Raw genomic sequence first — 14644 nt, forward strand, 5'->3', positions numbered from 1 at the left:
GCTCAATGGGGTACCCCCGGGATGAGACGAGGATCACAAAGGTTGCAATTTCAGAAGTGCTATGCCGTTATCTGCTTCATAGGGCCAAGAAAGAGTGATTGACTCAAGATCCTCCATCTGGCTTCAGGCCTAGTATACGTAGTTTCCTGATTTCTATCCTGATGTCTCAACCATCAATTATAATCTACTAATATTTCTGTGTTCTGAATCTGGAAAGAGTATAAGTTTCCAAAATATCAGGGAAGTAAATAGTTACCTCCCATTTATTTCAGAGGCAATCATAAATCAAAGAATCGCTATCTCAATGAACTTACTAATGAAAAATCATGCTAATGTATATATAAAAGGACTCCTTCACAAAAGTAAGCCCAAAGTTTTGTTGCTAAGCAAGACAGTGGTTAAGTGAGTCTTGTCAGACTTTACGATCTTTCTTACTACTGTTGTTAAGTGAATCACCACAGTTGTTAAATTAGTAATATTGTTACATGCATCGAGTATTGACTCTGCTTGTCAGAAGGTTGCAAAAGGTGATCACATGGCTTGGGAAACTGTGACCAGCATAAATAAGAGTCAGTTGCCAAATGTCTGAATTTGTGTGAAAAACGGTCATAAGTCACTTTTTCAGTGTTGTTGTAACTTCAAATGGTCACTAAATGAACTGTTATAATTTGAGGATTACTTGCATATAATTTTCGAGATTTGATAACTTTTTATTCTTTTCAATAAATCTGGTTAATAAGACGTGAGAATCTAGCCTTCAGGGTTGTAAACATTGATAAGGTTTGGCTTTCTGATTCTGAAATGTCCACTATACTTGGAAGCTTCATCTCAGATTTCTAAATTGATGGAAAAAAGATTTGCTCTTGGTATTTGTGTTCTGAGATAATTATTTGGCTGTAATAACTATATATTTTTTATTTTCAGAAGATATATATAAAAGAAAGAAAATATAAAGAAAGAAGTGTGTGTGTGTGTGTGTGTGTGTGTGTGTGTGTGTGTTCCAGCATAACACTGGAACGCCTCAAACAATGTCAACCAAACTCTCTGGAATAAAATACTGTGGCAGTAAATCACCCCAACACCCCCCGTGTGTGTCTGTATGTGTCTGTGTGTGTCTCTGTCTGTGTGTGTTCCAGCATAACTCTGGAATGCCTGGGCCGCTGAAATGGAAAGGAATGAAGTATATCTATAGTGTCAAATCACAGTACTTTTGACAGTGATCATGTGCATTTTGGATTCATGTTCTGTTAAGATACAGCCTGTTGTGCCTTAAAATGGCTTCTACTGTACGGCACAGTGGAGTTGCCATGGTAATGGCTTCACAGTACTCCACAAGGGGCCCCACTCTGGTAAGGGGGATTGGTTCTTTAAAAAAAATGTATACTATTACATTGATTTGACACTATAGATATAATTCATTCCTTTTCCTGTTTAATCAGGATTGGGATAAATAAATACTCGGGCAACACCAGGTTATCAGCTAGTAGATATATAAAGAGAGAGAGAAGAACAAACACCTGTACAGTAACCCAGAAACCTCTTGCTTCTCTATTGTAGGTAATGGCCTATAACAGACATACATTTGAGACTGTGAGGCAAGCAATGGAAATACGTATTTCATTATCTCCAGGTAAATGGTTCCTATGCAATAAAAAATACCTGATAGCATTAACATGGATGTAAACTTTGATTAACTTGGCTTGTAACTTCTAGTTTTGAGTCATGAAAAATCCCTTAGTTAACATTATAATATTAATGTCTCTTTGAAAAAAGGCAGGTTGTCTGCTTGTTTAAAGCAGGCAATATTCTAACTTTTTCTTAAGCATGCCACGAATCCCTCAAAAATCACTTGCTTTTCCCCACCTCTTTTTTCTGTCCATTACCTGAAGATGGAGATATGCCATACCAAGCCGATTTCCTTGTGAAGAACTGGGATGTTGAGGAAATGCTTCCAAAAGATGCCCAAGAACTTTTCCAAAAAGCTGTGGATAGAATGTGGGAGCAAGAAGTCTTGACTGTCATCAATATTACCTCAGCATTAGATCGGGGAGGCCGTGTACCTTTGCCAATTGAAAACAGGAAAGAAGGGTAAGAAACGTGACCCTGGAAATGACAACCAAAGCACAGTTGTTAAAATTCTGAGTAGCAATTGCTCAAGAAACTGAGGTAAGATTATAGCAAAATTAAGATCTTTGGTTGGGAGGACTTAATTTACTTCATTATGTAGGTTTCTCTCCTATCTAGGTTTTCCAGCAAGAGTATCGTATATAGTTTGAAGTATCAGGGCCACCTGTGTGCGCTCTCTCTCAAAAACCTTGGGTGCAGCCTCTGGAGCCCCTCTAAAATTTGCCATTGAATAGTAATAATTGAGGTGGTAAATTATTAAATATAATTGAGTAATCCAACTATGAAGAAGTTAAATTTTATTGCAATTATATTTAATTCAAGTATATATTTTTTCTATCCTGACTCTTCCCAATTCTTCATTCTGATCTTATCTGTTTATTGGAATGTGGTCCTCAGTATATCACTCAGTGGCCAAGAGTGGATTTCAAGTTGAAAAAACAAAAGGATGCACTCTGTAATCATGAATATGTTCTATGTTTGTCCCTCAGGGTTTATGTCAAAATGGGGTCCAAGGATCAATTCACTACCTGCTTAACAGAAGCAAAGTCACCTGACAACCTTTACCGATGCAGATTAGAGCAACAGCCTGTCATTACCTGTTATGATCACTTCAATCCTCAATTCCAAGTTGATTGGTGTAACCTTACTTTGGTGAGAGGATGTTGGAGAAAATTGTGCATTGGAGGGAAAGGGAGAGCAATTAAAGAATTCCTGGGTCAAAAGTGTCACCCCTCTTCTCATTTTTCTTTCTTATATTCCTCAGATAGACCTTACAACTATAAATGATACAGAAATGGTGCCAGTTTATGGAGATGGAGTGCTTGAAGAAGGGACTGAATTTAATCCTCCTGATGATGCTCCTGATAGGATATTTTTCAGTGATTTCTTACTTACTTTCCTTCTTCCATTCCTCTTGGGCTTTCTACTCTTTCTACTCTTGGCCTACATCATGTGCTGTAGAAGAGAGGGCGTGTAAGTTGGGCATGTATCTACAAAAGGAAGTTATATGAGATTATTAACATACTTGGGTACCTGTTCAGTAAATAAGAATGCAAAATACAGAATGACACAGAAGGCTGTTCCTTATTTCTGCATCTCTCTTTCTCTGTTTCTCTTTTTCACGTCATCTTCTTTCTTTTATAAGTATGTTGGGTTGTATTCAGTTATGTTTCAGGAAGAAGGTAGGTGTCTCCATTTGATACAATGCTGCAGCTACCAAGATATGTAATCCGGCCTAATATTCCCAAAAACTCAAACCAATTTAATTTAAAATCACAGTCCAGGTAGTACTTGACTTACAATCATTCATTTAGTAAACGTTCAAAGTTATAATGGCACTGAAAAAAGTGACACTTATGACCACATATTGCAGCATCCCATGGTCATGTGATCAAAATTCAGATGCTTGGCAATTATTTCATACTTATGACTGTTGGTGTGTCCCAAGGTCATGTGATTATATTTTATTAAGCTTCTGACAAACAAAAACAACGGGGAAGCCAGATTCACTGAACTACCATTCACTTATTAACAACTGCAGTAATTCACTTAACAACTTTGGCAAGAAAGATCATAAAATGAAATAAAATTCACTTAACAACTGTTTTCTTTAGCAACAGAAATTTTGTCGTCATAAGTCAAGGACTACCTGTAAAATAAATTAGTAGGTATCAAATCCAACCCTTCATTCTGAGTAGGATTCACATTAAAACATTAAAAATATATGTCTGCCCAGCCTCTGCTAGGATTGAATTATGTGTAGAAATAAAAATACAGATAATTTTCAACTTATGACCACAATTGAGCCCAAAATTTCTGTTGCTAAGTGAGACAGTGATTAAGTGAATTTTGCCCCATTTTTCTTGCCACAATTGTTAAGTGAATCACTTCAATTGTTAAATATTAACACTGTTGTTTAGTGAATCTGGCTTCACCATTGACTTTGTATATCAGAAAGTTGTAAAAAGGTGTGATGATTCGGGGTGTGACACAAAAATAACAAAGTCACAAAAGTAGAATAAATTTCCTTTAATGCCTCCAACGTGGGCCTCAATGTCCAATTATCCATGACTTGATATCAAACTCTTCCAAAAAACAGTCTATGAAGAAAGTAAATGCAGTCCGAACCAAAAGCAAACATAATTAGAAATTTTAAAAAACCCAACACAAACCATACTGGAGTCATTAACATGGCAGGCCAGGATGATAAATTGCAGACTTCCACAAGATAACACAGCAACCACAGTTGGGAAGACACCAAAACCCAGATAAACCTTGATCAAGATAAAGCACACTTTGCTCCCAGCAAAGAGCTATTTAAAATGCCCCACTTATATCCTGTCCTCCCAGCTGCAGCTAATGAAAGAGATCAGGGCCTTTTCCTCTCCTGTAAGGCACATTGCTCCCTTCTCTGTTCCTCCCTGGATGCCCTAGGATGAAGAGGGGTTGGCCCTGGATCTTCCTCTGAATGTCCAGCCGGACCGTTCCCTTCCTCCATTTCTTCCACAGCCACCGGAGCCACACTCCCACTCCCTGTCAGCTCCTCAATCTCCCTCTCAGAGTCAGACTCCAACAAGGGCATGACAAAAGGGATCACATGTCCCTAAGACACAGCAACCGTTATACATATGAACCGGTTGCTAAGAGTTCAAATTTTGATCATGTGACCGTGAGAATGCTGCAGTGGTCATGTGAAAAACGGTCATGTCACTTTTTTCAATGCCATTGTAACTGAATGGTCACTGAAAGAAGAGTACCTGTAATTAAGCTGGGATAGTTCTCCAAAGCTCTTTCAAAGCTTTGAAAGGATGCACATGGAGGAAGAGGGTATTTTCCCCAACTGAATTGATCCTGGTAATCAGTGGTGTAATCAAGGAAGGTAGTTCTCCAACTATTTATCGACCATATCAATCCCCTTATTAATAACAGTAACATTTATATTGGAAAGATCCAGTGGGAAATTATCTTCCACTGAGGCTTAATTAATGCATAAAAAGTTAGAAGCACCGAAGTTCGTTGCAGAGAGAATTGAACCATCTCGAAACTAAAGAAATGTTAATATCTGCCCAGAAATATTCTCAAATAAATTTTCTCTTTTGAAATAACTTCTAATTCCTTACATGGACTGGGATTAAGTCTAGGAGCATCTTTCAAAACATAACAAGGGTTGGAGCATTTTTCAAAACATAACAATAACTTAATAGGCTGCGGGTTTCTTATTGGGTATGGGAGTAAACTGAGAAAATGGGGATTGGTGGGGGGGAGGACTTGGGCCTGCAAGTAATTTTGGATGCCTGGTGACTATATGGGCATGTCCCTGCAGTTTTCTTTGTAAAATTTTTGAAGTTATTGATTCTCACCTTCTTCCTAAGTTTGTGAGAGAGTGACTGGCCCAAAGTCATCCAGCTGGCTTTGTGTTAAGCCTGAATTTGGCAAGTTAGTGCCAAGATGATGTAGCTTAATAAATTTGTGCTTTGAGAAATTGAAATGTCTCTGTTCCATATCGACAGACTCAAAACCCTGCATTCCTATTGGTTTGACTAACCGCTACCTGATTGGTCAACCCAGACGATTGTGATTGGCTCGCTAAGAGTCTGCTGCGACTGGTTAATACCAAGAGCGGGAGACTCAAAGCAAAGTCATTGGCCGCTAAAGCCCCGGCGAGCTCTATAAAAGAGCCGCTGCTAAAGCCCCGGCGAGCTCTATAAAAGAGCCGCCGTGGCTGCTATTTTTTTGAGCTGAATCTTGCCGATAAATAAAGAGCTGTTGTTACTGAACCGGAGTCTCTTGTCTTTATGAGCCCAACCCTTCGAACTTAACACTGGCGATGAAGGTGGGATTGAGAAGACAATGAGACTAACCAGCACGTGGGAAACGGTGCAGAGCAACCACCAAGATGGCCAGCAACACCACGCCACCTGCACCTTTTAATCCGGCCACAGAGGACTGGGAGTCCTACATCGACCGGTTCCAAATGTTCTTGGAATGCAGCAACCTGAAAGACGCTAACGGCAACCGGAAACAGGCTATATTCCTAACACACTGCGGACCCGCCGTTTTTAAAATGTCCAAGGCTTTGGCAAAACCCACGGACATCAAGGTGATGGACTGGGACGACCTCGCACCCATCCTCCAAAACCACTACGCTCCAGCCATACCCACACTCATTCGCCGGCACGACTTTTACCGAAGAGACCAGCGCGAAGGTGAGAGCATCAGCGAATTCATGGCTGATCAAGGGACCTAGGAGGGTTGTGCAGATTCACAGACCTAGAAGAGGCCATGCAAGATCGGGTCATCCTCAGCCTAAAAGACCCCACACTACAAAGCAAGCTGATGGCAAAAGGTAGCATCACCCTCACTGACGCCGTAGTTGAAGCAATGGCAGCAGAAGCTACCCGCAAATCAGCGGCTCGGATGTGATGATCAAATACAACCGATGGCCATCCTGTCAGTGAGACGGCCTCGACACCGGAGAAATACACCACCTCCACCCACCATGGCAACATCGAATCCCCCTCTGAAAGTGACTACGAGGAGGAAGAAATCCACCGGCTTCAATCAGAACATGATCGACGAGACCGGTGGGGTCATAAGTCGGGGTTCCAGTGCACCGGATGCGGAGGTGATCACCCCCGCTCTGAATGCCATTTCCTTGATGCCATTTGTGGGCATTGCGAGAAGCAGGGGCACATCGCAAAAGTTTGCCGAAATAAACGCAACCACAGTCCCCAGCACCAAGGCGGCAGCCCTAGATGATGAGACGCCCCCCCCAAAGCATCGGGATCGCCAGACTGACAGTCGATGGAGCCTAGACGGCCGGACCAAACGTTTCAACGAGGTGCCGCGGAAAGAAGAAACCCATCAAACAGTTGTCATCTGCCATTCTTCAACCATAGACGCCCGAAAAGTATGCGTGACAGTAAACATTGAAAACCAACCGTGCTCCATGGAGGTAGATTCGGGATCCTACCTCTCCATGGTCTCCTGGCACACCATCAAGCGCCTAATACTCAGCATACGCTGACATGAACTAAGCGACCAAAAGCTCATTCTCAGAGACTACCAGGGAAACCGTATCCCCATTGCCGGCATTGGGCACTTCAAAATCACATTCAAAGGCTGCACCAACATATTGCCACTCACCATCATGGACAATGACTGCCCCAGCTTGCTCGAGCTACAATGGTTCGAGCCTCTAGGGATTGAAATGGCTGGCATCCACCACACAAATGAGAGGATTGGGAAGCGGCACTTGCACTGGACTTCCAAGAGGTCTTCGACAACACCTTAGGCAAGTACAAGGGGTCCCCAATCTCCTTCAATCTTAACCCAGATGTCTCCCCTATCCGCCTCAAACCGCAGCGAGTGCCATTTGAACTCAAGCCTAAAATAGCCTAATGGAAAGGATGCTGCAAGACATTAAAGGAGTAGTGCCATACTTTGATGATGTATTAGTGGCAGCAGCTAATAAAAAACAACTAGAAAAATGCCTGAGGGCAGTACTCCAAAAATTTAAAGACTCTGGCTTGAAAGTTAAAAAAGAAAAATGCCTACTTTGCACTGTGAGGGTCGAGTTTTGGGGGTACCTCCTAGACAAACACGGAATTCACCCTACCGAGAAAAAACTCAAAGCCATCAAGGAAGCCCCCAGACCAAAAAACAAAACGGAGCTTCAGGCGTTTTTAGGACTCATTAACTTTTATAATGTTTTCCTACCCCAAAAGGCGACCGTGGCAGAACCATTGCATAAACTATTGGACAAAACCGCCTGCTGGACCTGGGGAAAATGGGAGGAAAACGCCTTTCAACAAATAAAAAACCTCTTAACTTCCGACGCAGTTCTCATCCAGTTTAGTGAAACTCTACCACTAACAATTACATGTGATGCATCGCCTTTCAGAGTAGGAGCAATCCTCAGTCACACCTTACCAGACGGAAAAGAGGCACCCATTGCCTTCTTTTCAAGAACCCTGTCCAAACTGGAAAGAAACTACAGCCAGCTGGAAAAGGAAGCCTTAGCGATCATCTCCAGAGTGAAAAGGTTCCACGAATATGTCTATGGTAGGACCTTTTCAATTATTACCGACCATAAACCTCTGCTTGGCATATTGGCAGGCAACAGGGCCACCCCGACCATCCTCTCACCTCGCCTGACGAGGTGGCCTGAGTTCTTGGATGCCTATAATTACCAGCTCATACACCGCCCCGGCAAGGACATTTTGCACGCCGATGCTTTGAGCTGCTCACCCCTTCCGGATGTACTAGATGACACAGCACCCACCACTCAAGCATTCCAAATAGAAACCCTACCTAGCCCACTCCTCACTGCGCCAGACATTACCCACGAGACAAAAAAAGACAGGCAGCTGGCACGAGTCTTAAGTTGGGTAGAATGGGGTTGGCCAGAAAATGATAAAGACGAACGTTTTAAAGCCTTCAGGAGCCAGCAAACCGAACTCTTTGCTCAAAAAGGGTGCATTCTTTGGGTGTGATCGGGTGGTGATACCTGAAACATTACAAACCACAGTGCTGGACATGCTGTATGAAGGGCACCCGGGCATTGTCTGGATGAAAGCCCTGGCAAGAAGTTATGCTTGGTGGCCAGGGATGGACAAGCAGATCGAAACAAGGGTCGCAGATTGCAACAGTTGTCAACAAATGCGATCCAACCCCCCCACGGCACCACCCCTGGAATGGGAAATGCCCAGAGGCCCCTGGTCCCGAATCCACCTTGATTTCGCCAGCCCCACTCATGGGCACACCTTTTTGATAACCATAGATGCCTATTCAAATTGGCTGGAGGTCTGCACTATGAAAAAAACAACCACAGAGGCCGTCATAGCCAAACTTAACAAACTCTTTGCCACACACGGGTTGCCAGATGTGATAGTCTCCGACAATGGGCCACAGTTCACGGCACTGGCATTCGAACAATATCTAGCTGCCCGAGGCATCAGACATGCATTGACATTGCCCACTGACCCAGTGGCGAATGGGCGGGCGGAACAGATAGTTCAATTTACAAAAAAAAACATACAAAAAATTGAGGACGGCAATATCCAAGAGAAAATCAACAAAATGTTGCTGATACAACATATCTCGCCTAACACAACCACTAACAAATGCCCAGCAGAACTACTTATGGACAGAAGACTCCGCTCTCCACTAGACCGGTTGCATCCCACTTATAATCCAGAGAACCCCCCCGGCTCCACCAGCCGACATCGCGCATTCAACATCGGCGACACTGTTTTCGCAAAAAGTTTCACTTGGGGACCCCCTCTGGGTACCCGCAAGAATCACCCAAATAACAGGACCCAGGTCATACCTCCTAGAAACCACTGATGGGCGAAGCTGGAAGCGCCATATCAACCAGCTACGTTCCAGGCTAGGCAGCACAGACTTTAACAAAGAAATTGGGGCGGGGTGGGGACTCCGAACATTGAAAAAGAAAAAAACTCAATAAAAACAGAACACCCCCCAAGCAGGAACCAAACAATAAACCAACCATACTCACCTGAATATACAGAGCCGTGGCAGATGGGTGCTTCACTGGAAAGGAGTAGCTCGACCAGCCCAGAGAATCCAGGCGGGAGCAGCAGAGCGAACGACTCAACCAACCCGGGCGAACCCGGCGGGAGTTGCAGCTATAGGCCCGGCTCTCCCTTCCAGGCGGTTCCATCAGGAGAGTTGAGAGTGATGTGGAGCCCGTCCGAACCGGCCGATGACCAGGGACTAAATGAAGTGCGCAAGTCAAGTAGGCAGGTACGGAGACCCGCCGAACTACGCGACTACGTCACCCCTCCCCTTGGACGATACCAAGAGGGGAGGGGTGTTCCATATCGGCAGACTTGAAACCCTGCATTCCTATTGGTTCGACTAACCACTACCTGATTGGTCAACCCGGAAGATTGTGATTGGCTTGCTAAGAGTCTGCTGCAATTGGTTAATACCAAGCGCGGGAGATTCAAAGCAAAGTCATTGGCTGCTAAAGCCCCGGCGAACTCTATAAAAGAGCCTCCGCAGCTGCTATTCTTTTGAGCTGAATCTTGCCGATAAATAAAGAGCTGTTGTTACTGAACCAGAGTCTCTTGTCTTTATGAGCCCAACCCTTCGAACTTAACATCGATGTGATGGTTGCATTAATTGGAACCTGACATTTTGTGTCTAAGGTAGGACAAAAATTCAGTCTCCTAGTTCTTACCATGGAGCTTTAAACCACTATGCCACACTGTCTCTCATCAGGGGAGGCTTGTAGTTCTCAAAAATGTATTACTGAAAAATAAAATGATTTGCTTTTTTTCTAATTGGATATAATGCCTCTCTGTTTCTTTAAATTGTAGGCACAAGAGGGACTTGAGCACCTCAGAGTAAGTTGCTTTCTTTCTATCTTTTGTCTTTGCTTTTATTTATATTTGAATGTAAAAATGAATAAATATTTTGTTTTATGCAAATGTCACCATCTCCCCTGCTACCTCCAGTGTGTGTTTGCATTTCAAAATCTCCTTCCATTCTAGCTAAACTTTATGAATTTGTACCTTTTATTATATTTGCTTAATAGTGAAGTAACTTCATTTTTTCTAACGTTAAACCATTTGTGATAGGTAGAGTCAGTCTAAATCATGGGTGTCAAACTTGTGACATCACTTTGTCATTATGTGACATATTGTAACTTCCCCCCCTTCACTAAACCAGGGGTGGGCGTGGCCAGTGCATGACACATCTGGCTTGTGGGCCGCAGGTTTGACACCCCTGGCTAAACCATTAACCAAGAGACACACATATAAACACATAATACACAGAGAGGAAGGCATCACAAGAGTAGTTGTGATACCACAATCTGTCTACCTGTTCCCATGGCAACTCTGCAATAGTTTCAAGCACTTGCTCCACTGCTCTCATAACTGTGACAAAGGGGGATGGCCTTGCACAGGAATCCCATCCAACATCTTACTTTCTGTGGCAGTCAGTCAGTCTTGGGGATTCCTGGAAGAACCATCAGAGTAAACTAACGTGGCACTCAGGAGGGAACCTCTACTAATAGAAAGACAGGAAGTGAGCTAAGCCACCCTGAAACTTGGGGTCATGTTGAGGAAATAGCAGGCCAAGCTAAGTTTGAGAAGAAAATGGGTACCATAAGTGAAAAACAGATGACTTTTTCTTTGACCAATGCCAAGTCTTCAGAAGAAAGCATTCCTGAACCAATATCAGCCAACATCTTTGCCCCAAAACTACTTTCAAATAATGATTTTGATGAACCTCAACCCTCTTCTTCAGGCCTGAACGTGAAAACCCTATCTAGTTACAAGTCAAAAGATAGAGGTAAGCCTTCTTTTCCCTGGAAATTCCTTCTGCCAAAGCGTGGTGTCTCCAAACTCATTTTCCAAGTGGTGGCTTCCACTGAGAAACGCAGTGGTGTCTCCCTGCAAGCCCTCAAAAAGAGTGTTGCAGCCACTGGCTACAGCCTGGAGAAGCGGAAGAACCATTTCAAGAGAGTCTTGAGGGCCTTGGTGGCCAAAGGATTGTTGAGGAAGTTGACTGGGCGTGGACTGACAGGCTCCTATGGGATTAGTAAAATGATGTTGAAAGTACTGAGAAGAAGAAAGAGGAAAAACAGGAGGAGAAGGAAGAGGAGAAAGGCGATAGCTGTCCTTAAGAAAAAGAAACTTGGCAAGCAAAGGAAGAGGAAAAGAAGCAGGTCGAGGAAAAAGAAGTCCAAGCCTGAACAGCCTGATCCATCCAATTGTTGTAGTGAAAAGTCAGTGATGACATGAGGTTTCCATAGCTGAAGCTGTGTGTAAGGAAAAAGAAAATAAAGTGTCGTAATTCAAATGTCTATTGTGCCTATTATTTGAAAAGGAAAGAGTAATGAGAAATAAGGTAACATGGGAAAACCCTGTGGGAACTCTGAATGTATTCTGTCCTCTGTATAGGTTACTTTTATATTATGAACATGTGCTGTTTATAATGTAGAAATGAAAGCTGTGTTTATCCTGTTGGATTGTAACCTTGGAGAAATGTTAAAAATGATTTTATTTGCTTGCTTGCGTGTGTGTGTGTGTGTGTGTGTGTGTGTATGTGTGTACTATAATAAATTTCCTTTTCTCTATAGTATGGTAAAATATAGAAGGAAGGAAGGAAGGAAGGAAGGAAGGAAGGAAATAGAAAGATCTACTCTTAAAGAGCATTCAGAAGCTTCGATTGGTGCAGAGTGTGGTGGCATGTGGTGCAGAGTGTGGTGGTCTTTGGGGCTCCAAGAGTGGTCCATGTTACAGCACTGCTTTGAGCGCTGCACTGACTGCTAGTTTGCTTGTGGATACAAATCAAGGTTTTAGTTATTACCAATAAAGCCCAGCATAGCAAGGGTTCAGGTTATTTGAAGAACCACTTCAACCATACGGGACAGGCCTGCACCACCCATGCCAGCAGAGAGGAATGTTGTGGGTCCTGCCAGTCAAGGAATGATGGCTACCAGGGCCCAGGATAAATGCCTTCTTTGCTGTTGCTCTGGCCCTTTGGAACATTTTGCTCCTTGAAGTGAGTTTTGCTCCCAACCTTTCAAACAGCCTGAAGACCTGACTCTGCCAGTTGGCTTGGGGCCCTAATGGTGGAATATCCACATTGGAAGTACTTGTTTGAGTAATAGCAGTTCCCACCCAACCCAACCCCTATAGATTCTCTTCCCTTTCTCCCCATCTTTGTTATAACCTGTATTTTATTGTAATTGGAATATTTTATATATTCATATATTTATGGTTTCATTTTAATGATGTATGCCACCTTGTGGCAAGATAGGTAGCAAACAAATTTAATAATAAGCCCATAATACTTTATTAGAGATATCTGACATTAGGCCTAGAGACCTGGTCCACAAGATATTCTACCCTTTTCAGAGAGAAATCTTTATGCTTTTTGTCAGGGAAGACTGTGGCCTACTTTGTTAGGTACAGGTTGGGGAAGACTTGACTGATCAGAAAGTAAGTGCTCACAGGATTGTCTTTTGGTGCTGTGAGACAGTCCTTCATTTAAGCATATAAAAATATTTGCTTTGACCACATATGTTTTGAAATATATATTTAACAACTGTGCAGATAAATTATGTATTGGTTATAATATTCCAATCTGAATAGGAATTTCCATCTGTTTTGGAAAGTCTGATGTGGCAGAGCTGACATAAATGATCTACAAAATAGATCAAGTTTTGTTTCCCAAAGAGTGAATGTTTTTATTTCTCCTTTGGAAGAAGCATTGTCTCGAAATTGGAAAAGTACAGAAATAATTTTAATGCAATATTTTAAGACAAGGATAGGGGTTTTCTTTGTGATGGTGGGACTAGCTGGCACATTTGTAAAGTTGAAGGCATGTTGTGGGGAGATTCATATGAAATGATTGCTAGGGGGGAATTAAATTTCTATTTGAAAATAGTTGCATTATGGGTATAACCATTCACAATATTGTCATTTACTTAAAGGTATACCAGCAAGGTTGTTCCTAATGTATTTCCCAAGATGGATCCCATTGGCTCAAGTTAGTGCTATGTTTTGTGGAAGATATATCAAAATACTTCCAAAAGAAGTATTTGAGTATTGGTAATTATCTTGTATTTTTATGTACATTTCATAACTATATATATCCCACAACCTCCCTCCCATAACTATGATCTGCTTTATTTTTCAAAGAAATGATATAGACATTGATTGCTTTATATAGTGATTGCTTTATTAGTCAAAAAGCTTCAGATGCCACGGTGAAAGATAGCTTGGGCTTCTTCTTCGCTTACACTTGGACCTGGCTTGTGGAAGCCTGAACAGAAGATGCCTTGCCTCTTTTACAGGTTTTCTTGACATCTGCCTTGGCTTGCTTCTTGCCAGCTTGTCGGCCATTCTTAGACATGGCAGACCTTTTTTTATTTTTGACTGAATGTTTGGTCTTCGGACCCTTTCCTTTGCTTTTTGGTGGATTCTTCTTTCCAAAGTCAGGATTGATCTTGAATGAGCCGGTTGCTCCAGTGCCCCTTATTTGCCAGATTTGCCCTTTTCCAACCAAATTCTTGAGAGCCCTCAGGAAGTAGTGCTTCTTTTTGACCATATCATAGCCCTTGCTTGTCACGATTTTCTTAAGAGCTTGCGTGGAAATACCAGACTTCTTCTGGCAACTGGCAATAGCATTATAGATCAATACGGAGATACTGGAAGTTGGTGGCTTGGATACATCAGGTCTTGGTATTTTTAACTGTCTTCCAGATCTTAGGGAAGGCAGGGTGGCTTTTTTCTCGGAGTTATTTCCACCATCATTCAGCAAAGGATCTTGTGCATCAGCAGCCTCAGAACAACCCGGAATATCCTGGGAATCTGGACCTTCATCAGCATCTTCATTATCTGGGTTCTCAGCCACATCATCAGTTATATCAAGAGTAGAGTAGTCAAGAAATTCGTTTGGCTCCATCATATTTTTCAGAGTGGGATTTTCTGCTACTTCTCTCTCTGTCAGATCAGGGGAATATTTTTAGCAGTTT

General features: G+C 42.5%; 2 protein-coding genes across 4 annotated transcripts in view; both read left to right on the forward strand.

Annotated features, from left to right (window-relative positions):
* The window catches only part of SGCA (sarcoglycan alpha), a 50428-nt gene that overhangs the window by 15870 nt on the left and 19914 nt on the right, over window positions 1-14644 (forward strand). For all 3 annotated transcript variants that reach the window (XM_087915501.1, XM_026710898.2, XM_087915502.1), the window contains exons 4-8: window positions 1558-1630; window positions 1890-2088; window positions 2616-2778; window positions 2891-3099; window positions 10473-10499. In XM_087915501.1, the coding sequence (XP_087771627.1) occupies window positions 1558-1630; window positions 1890-2088; window positions 2616-2778; window positions 2891-3099; window positions 10473-10499 (671 nt within the window). The remainder of the gene's footprint in view (window positions 1-1557; window positions 1631-1889; window positions 2089-2615; window positions 2779-2890; window positions 3100-10472; window positions 10500-14644) is intronic.
* On the forward strand, window positions 11256-11903 carry LOC113442975 (uncharacterized). Its single transcript, XM_026710901.1, has one exon. It carries the CDS (start codon window positions 11256-11258, stop codon window positions 11901-11903), a length of 648 nt encoding a protein of 215 aa, XP_026566686.1.

The sequence above is a fragment of the Pseudonaja textilis genome, chromosome Z (genome assembly GCF_049901715.1).
Source record: "Pseudonaja textilis isolate UNSWEBS1 chromosome Z, rPseTex1.2, whole genome shotgun sequence".
Classification (NCBI taxonomy): domain Eukaryota; kingdom Metazoa; phylum Chordata; class Lepidosauria; order Squamata; family Elapidae; genus Pseudonaja; species Pseudonaja textilis.

What these genes read in the sequence shown, in the direction of transcription:
- LOC113442975 (XM_026710901.1), top strand. Translation starts at nt 11,256, where the DNA reads ATGGGTACCATAAGTGAAAAACAGATGACTTTTTCTTTGACCAATGCC.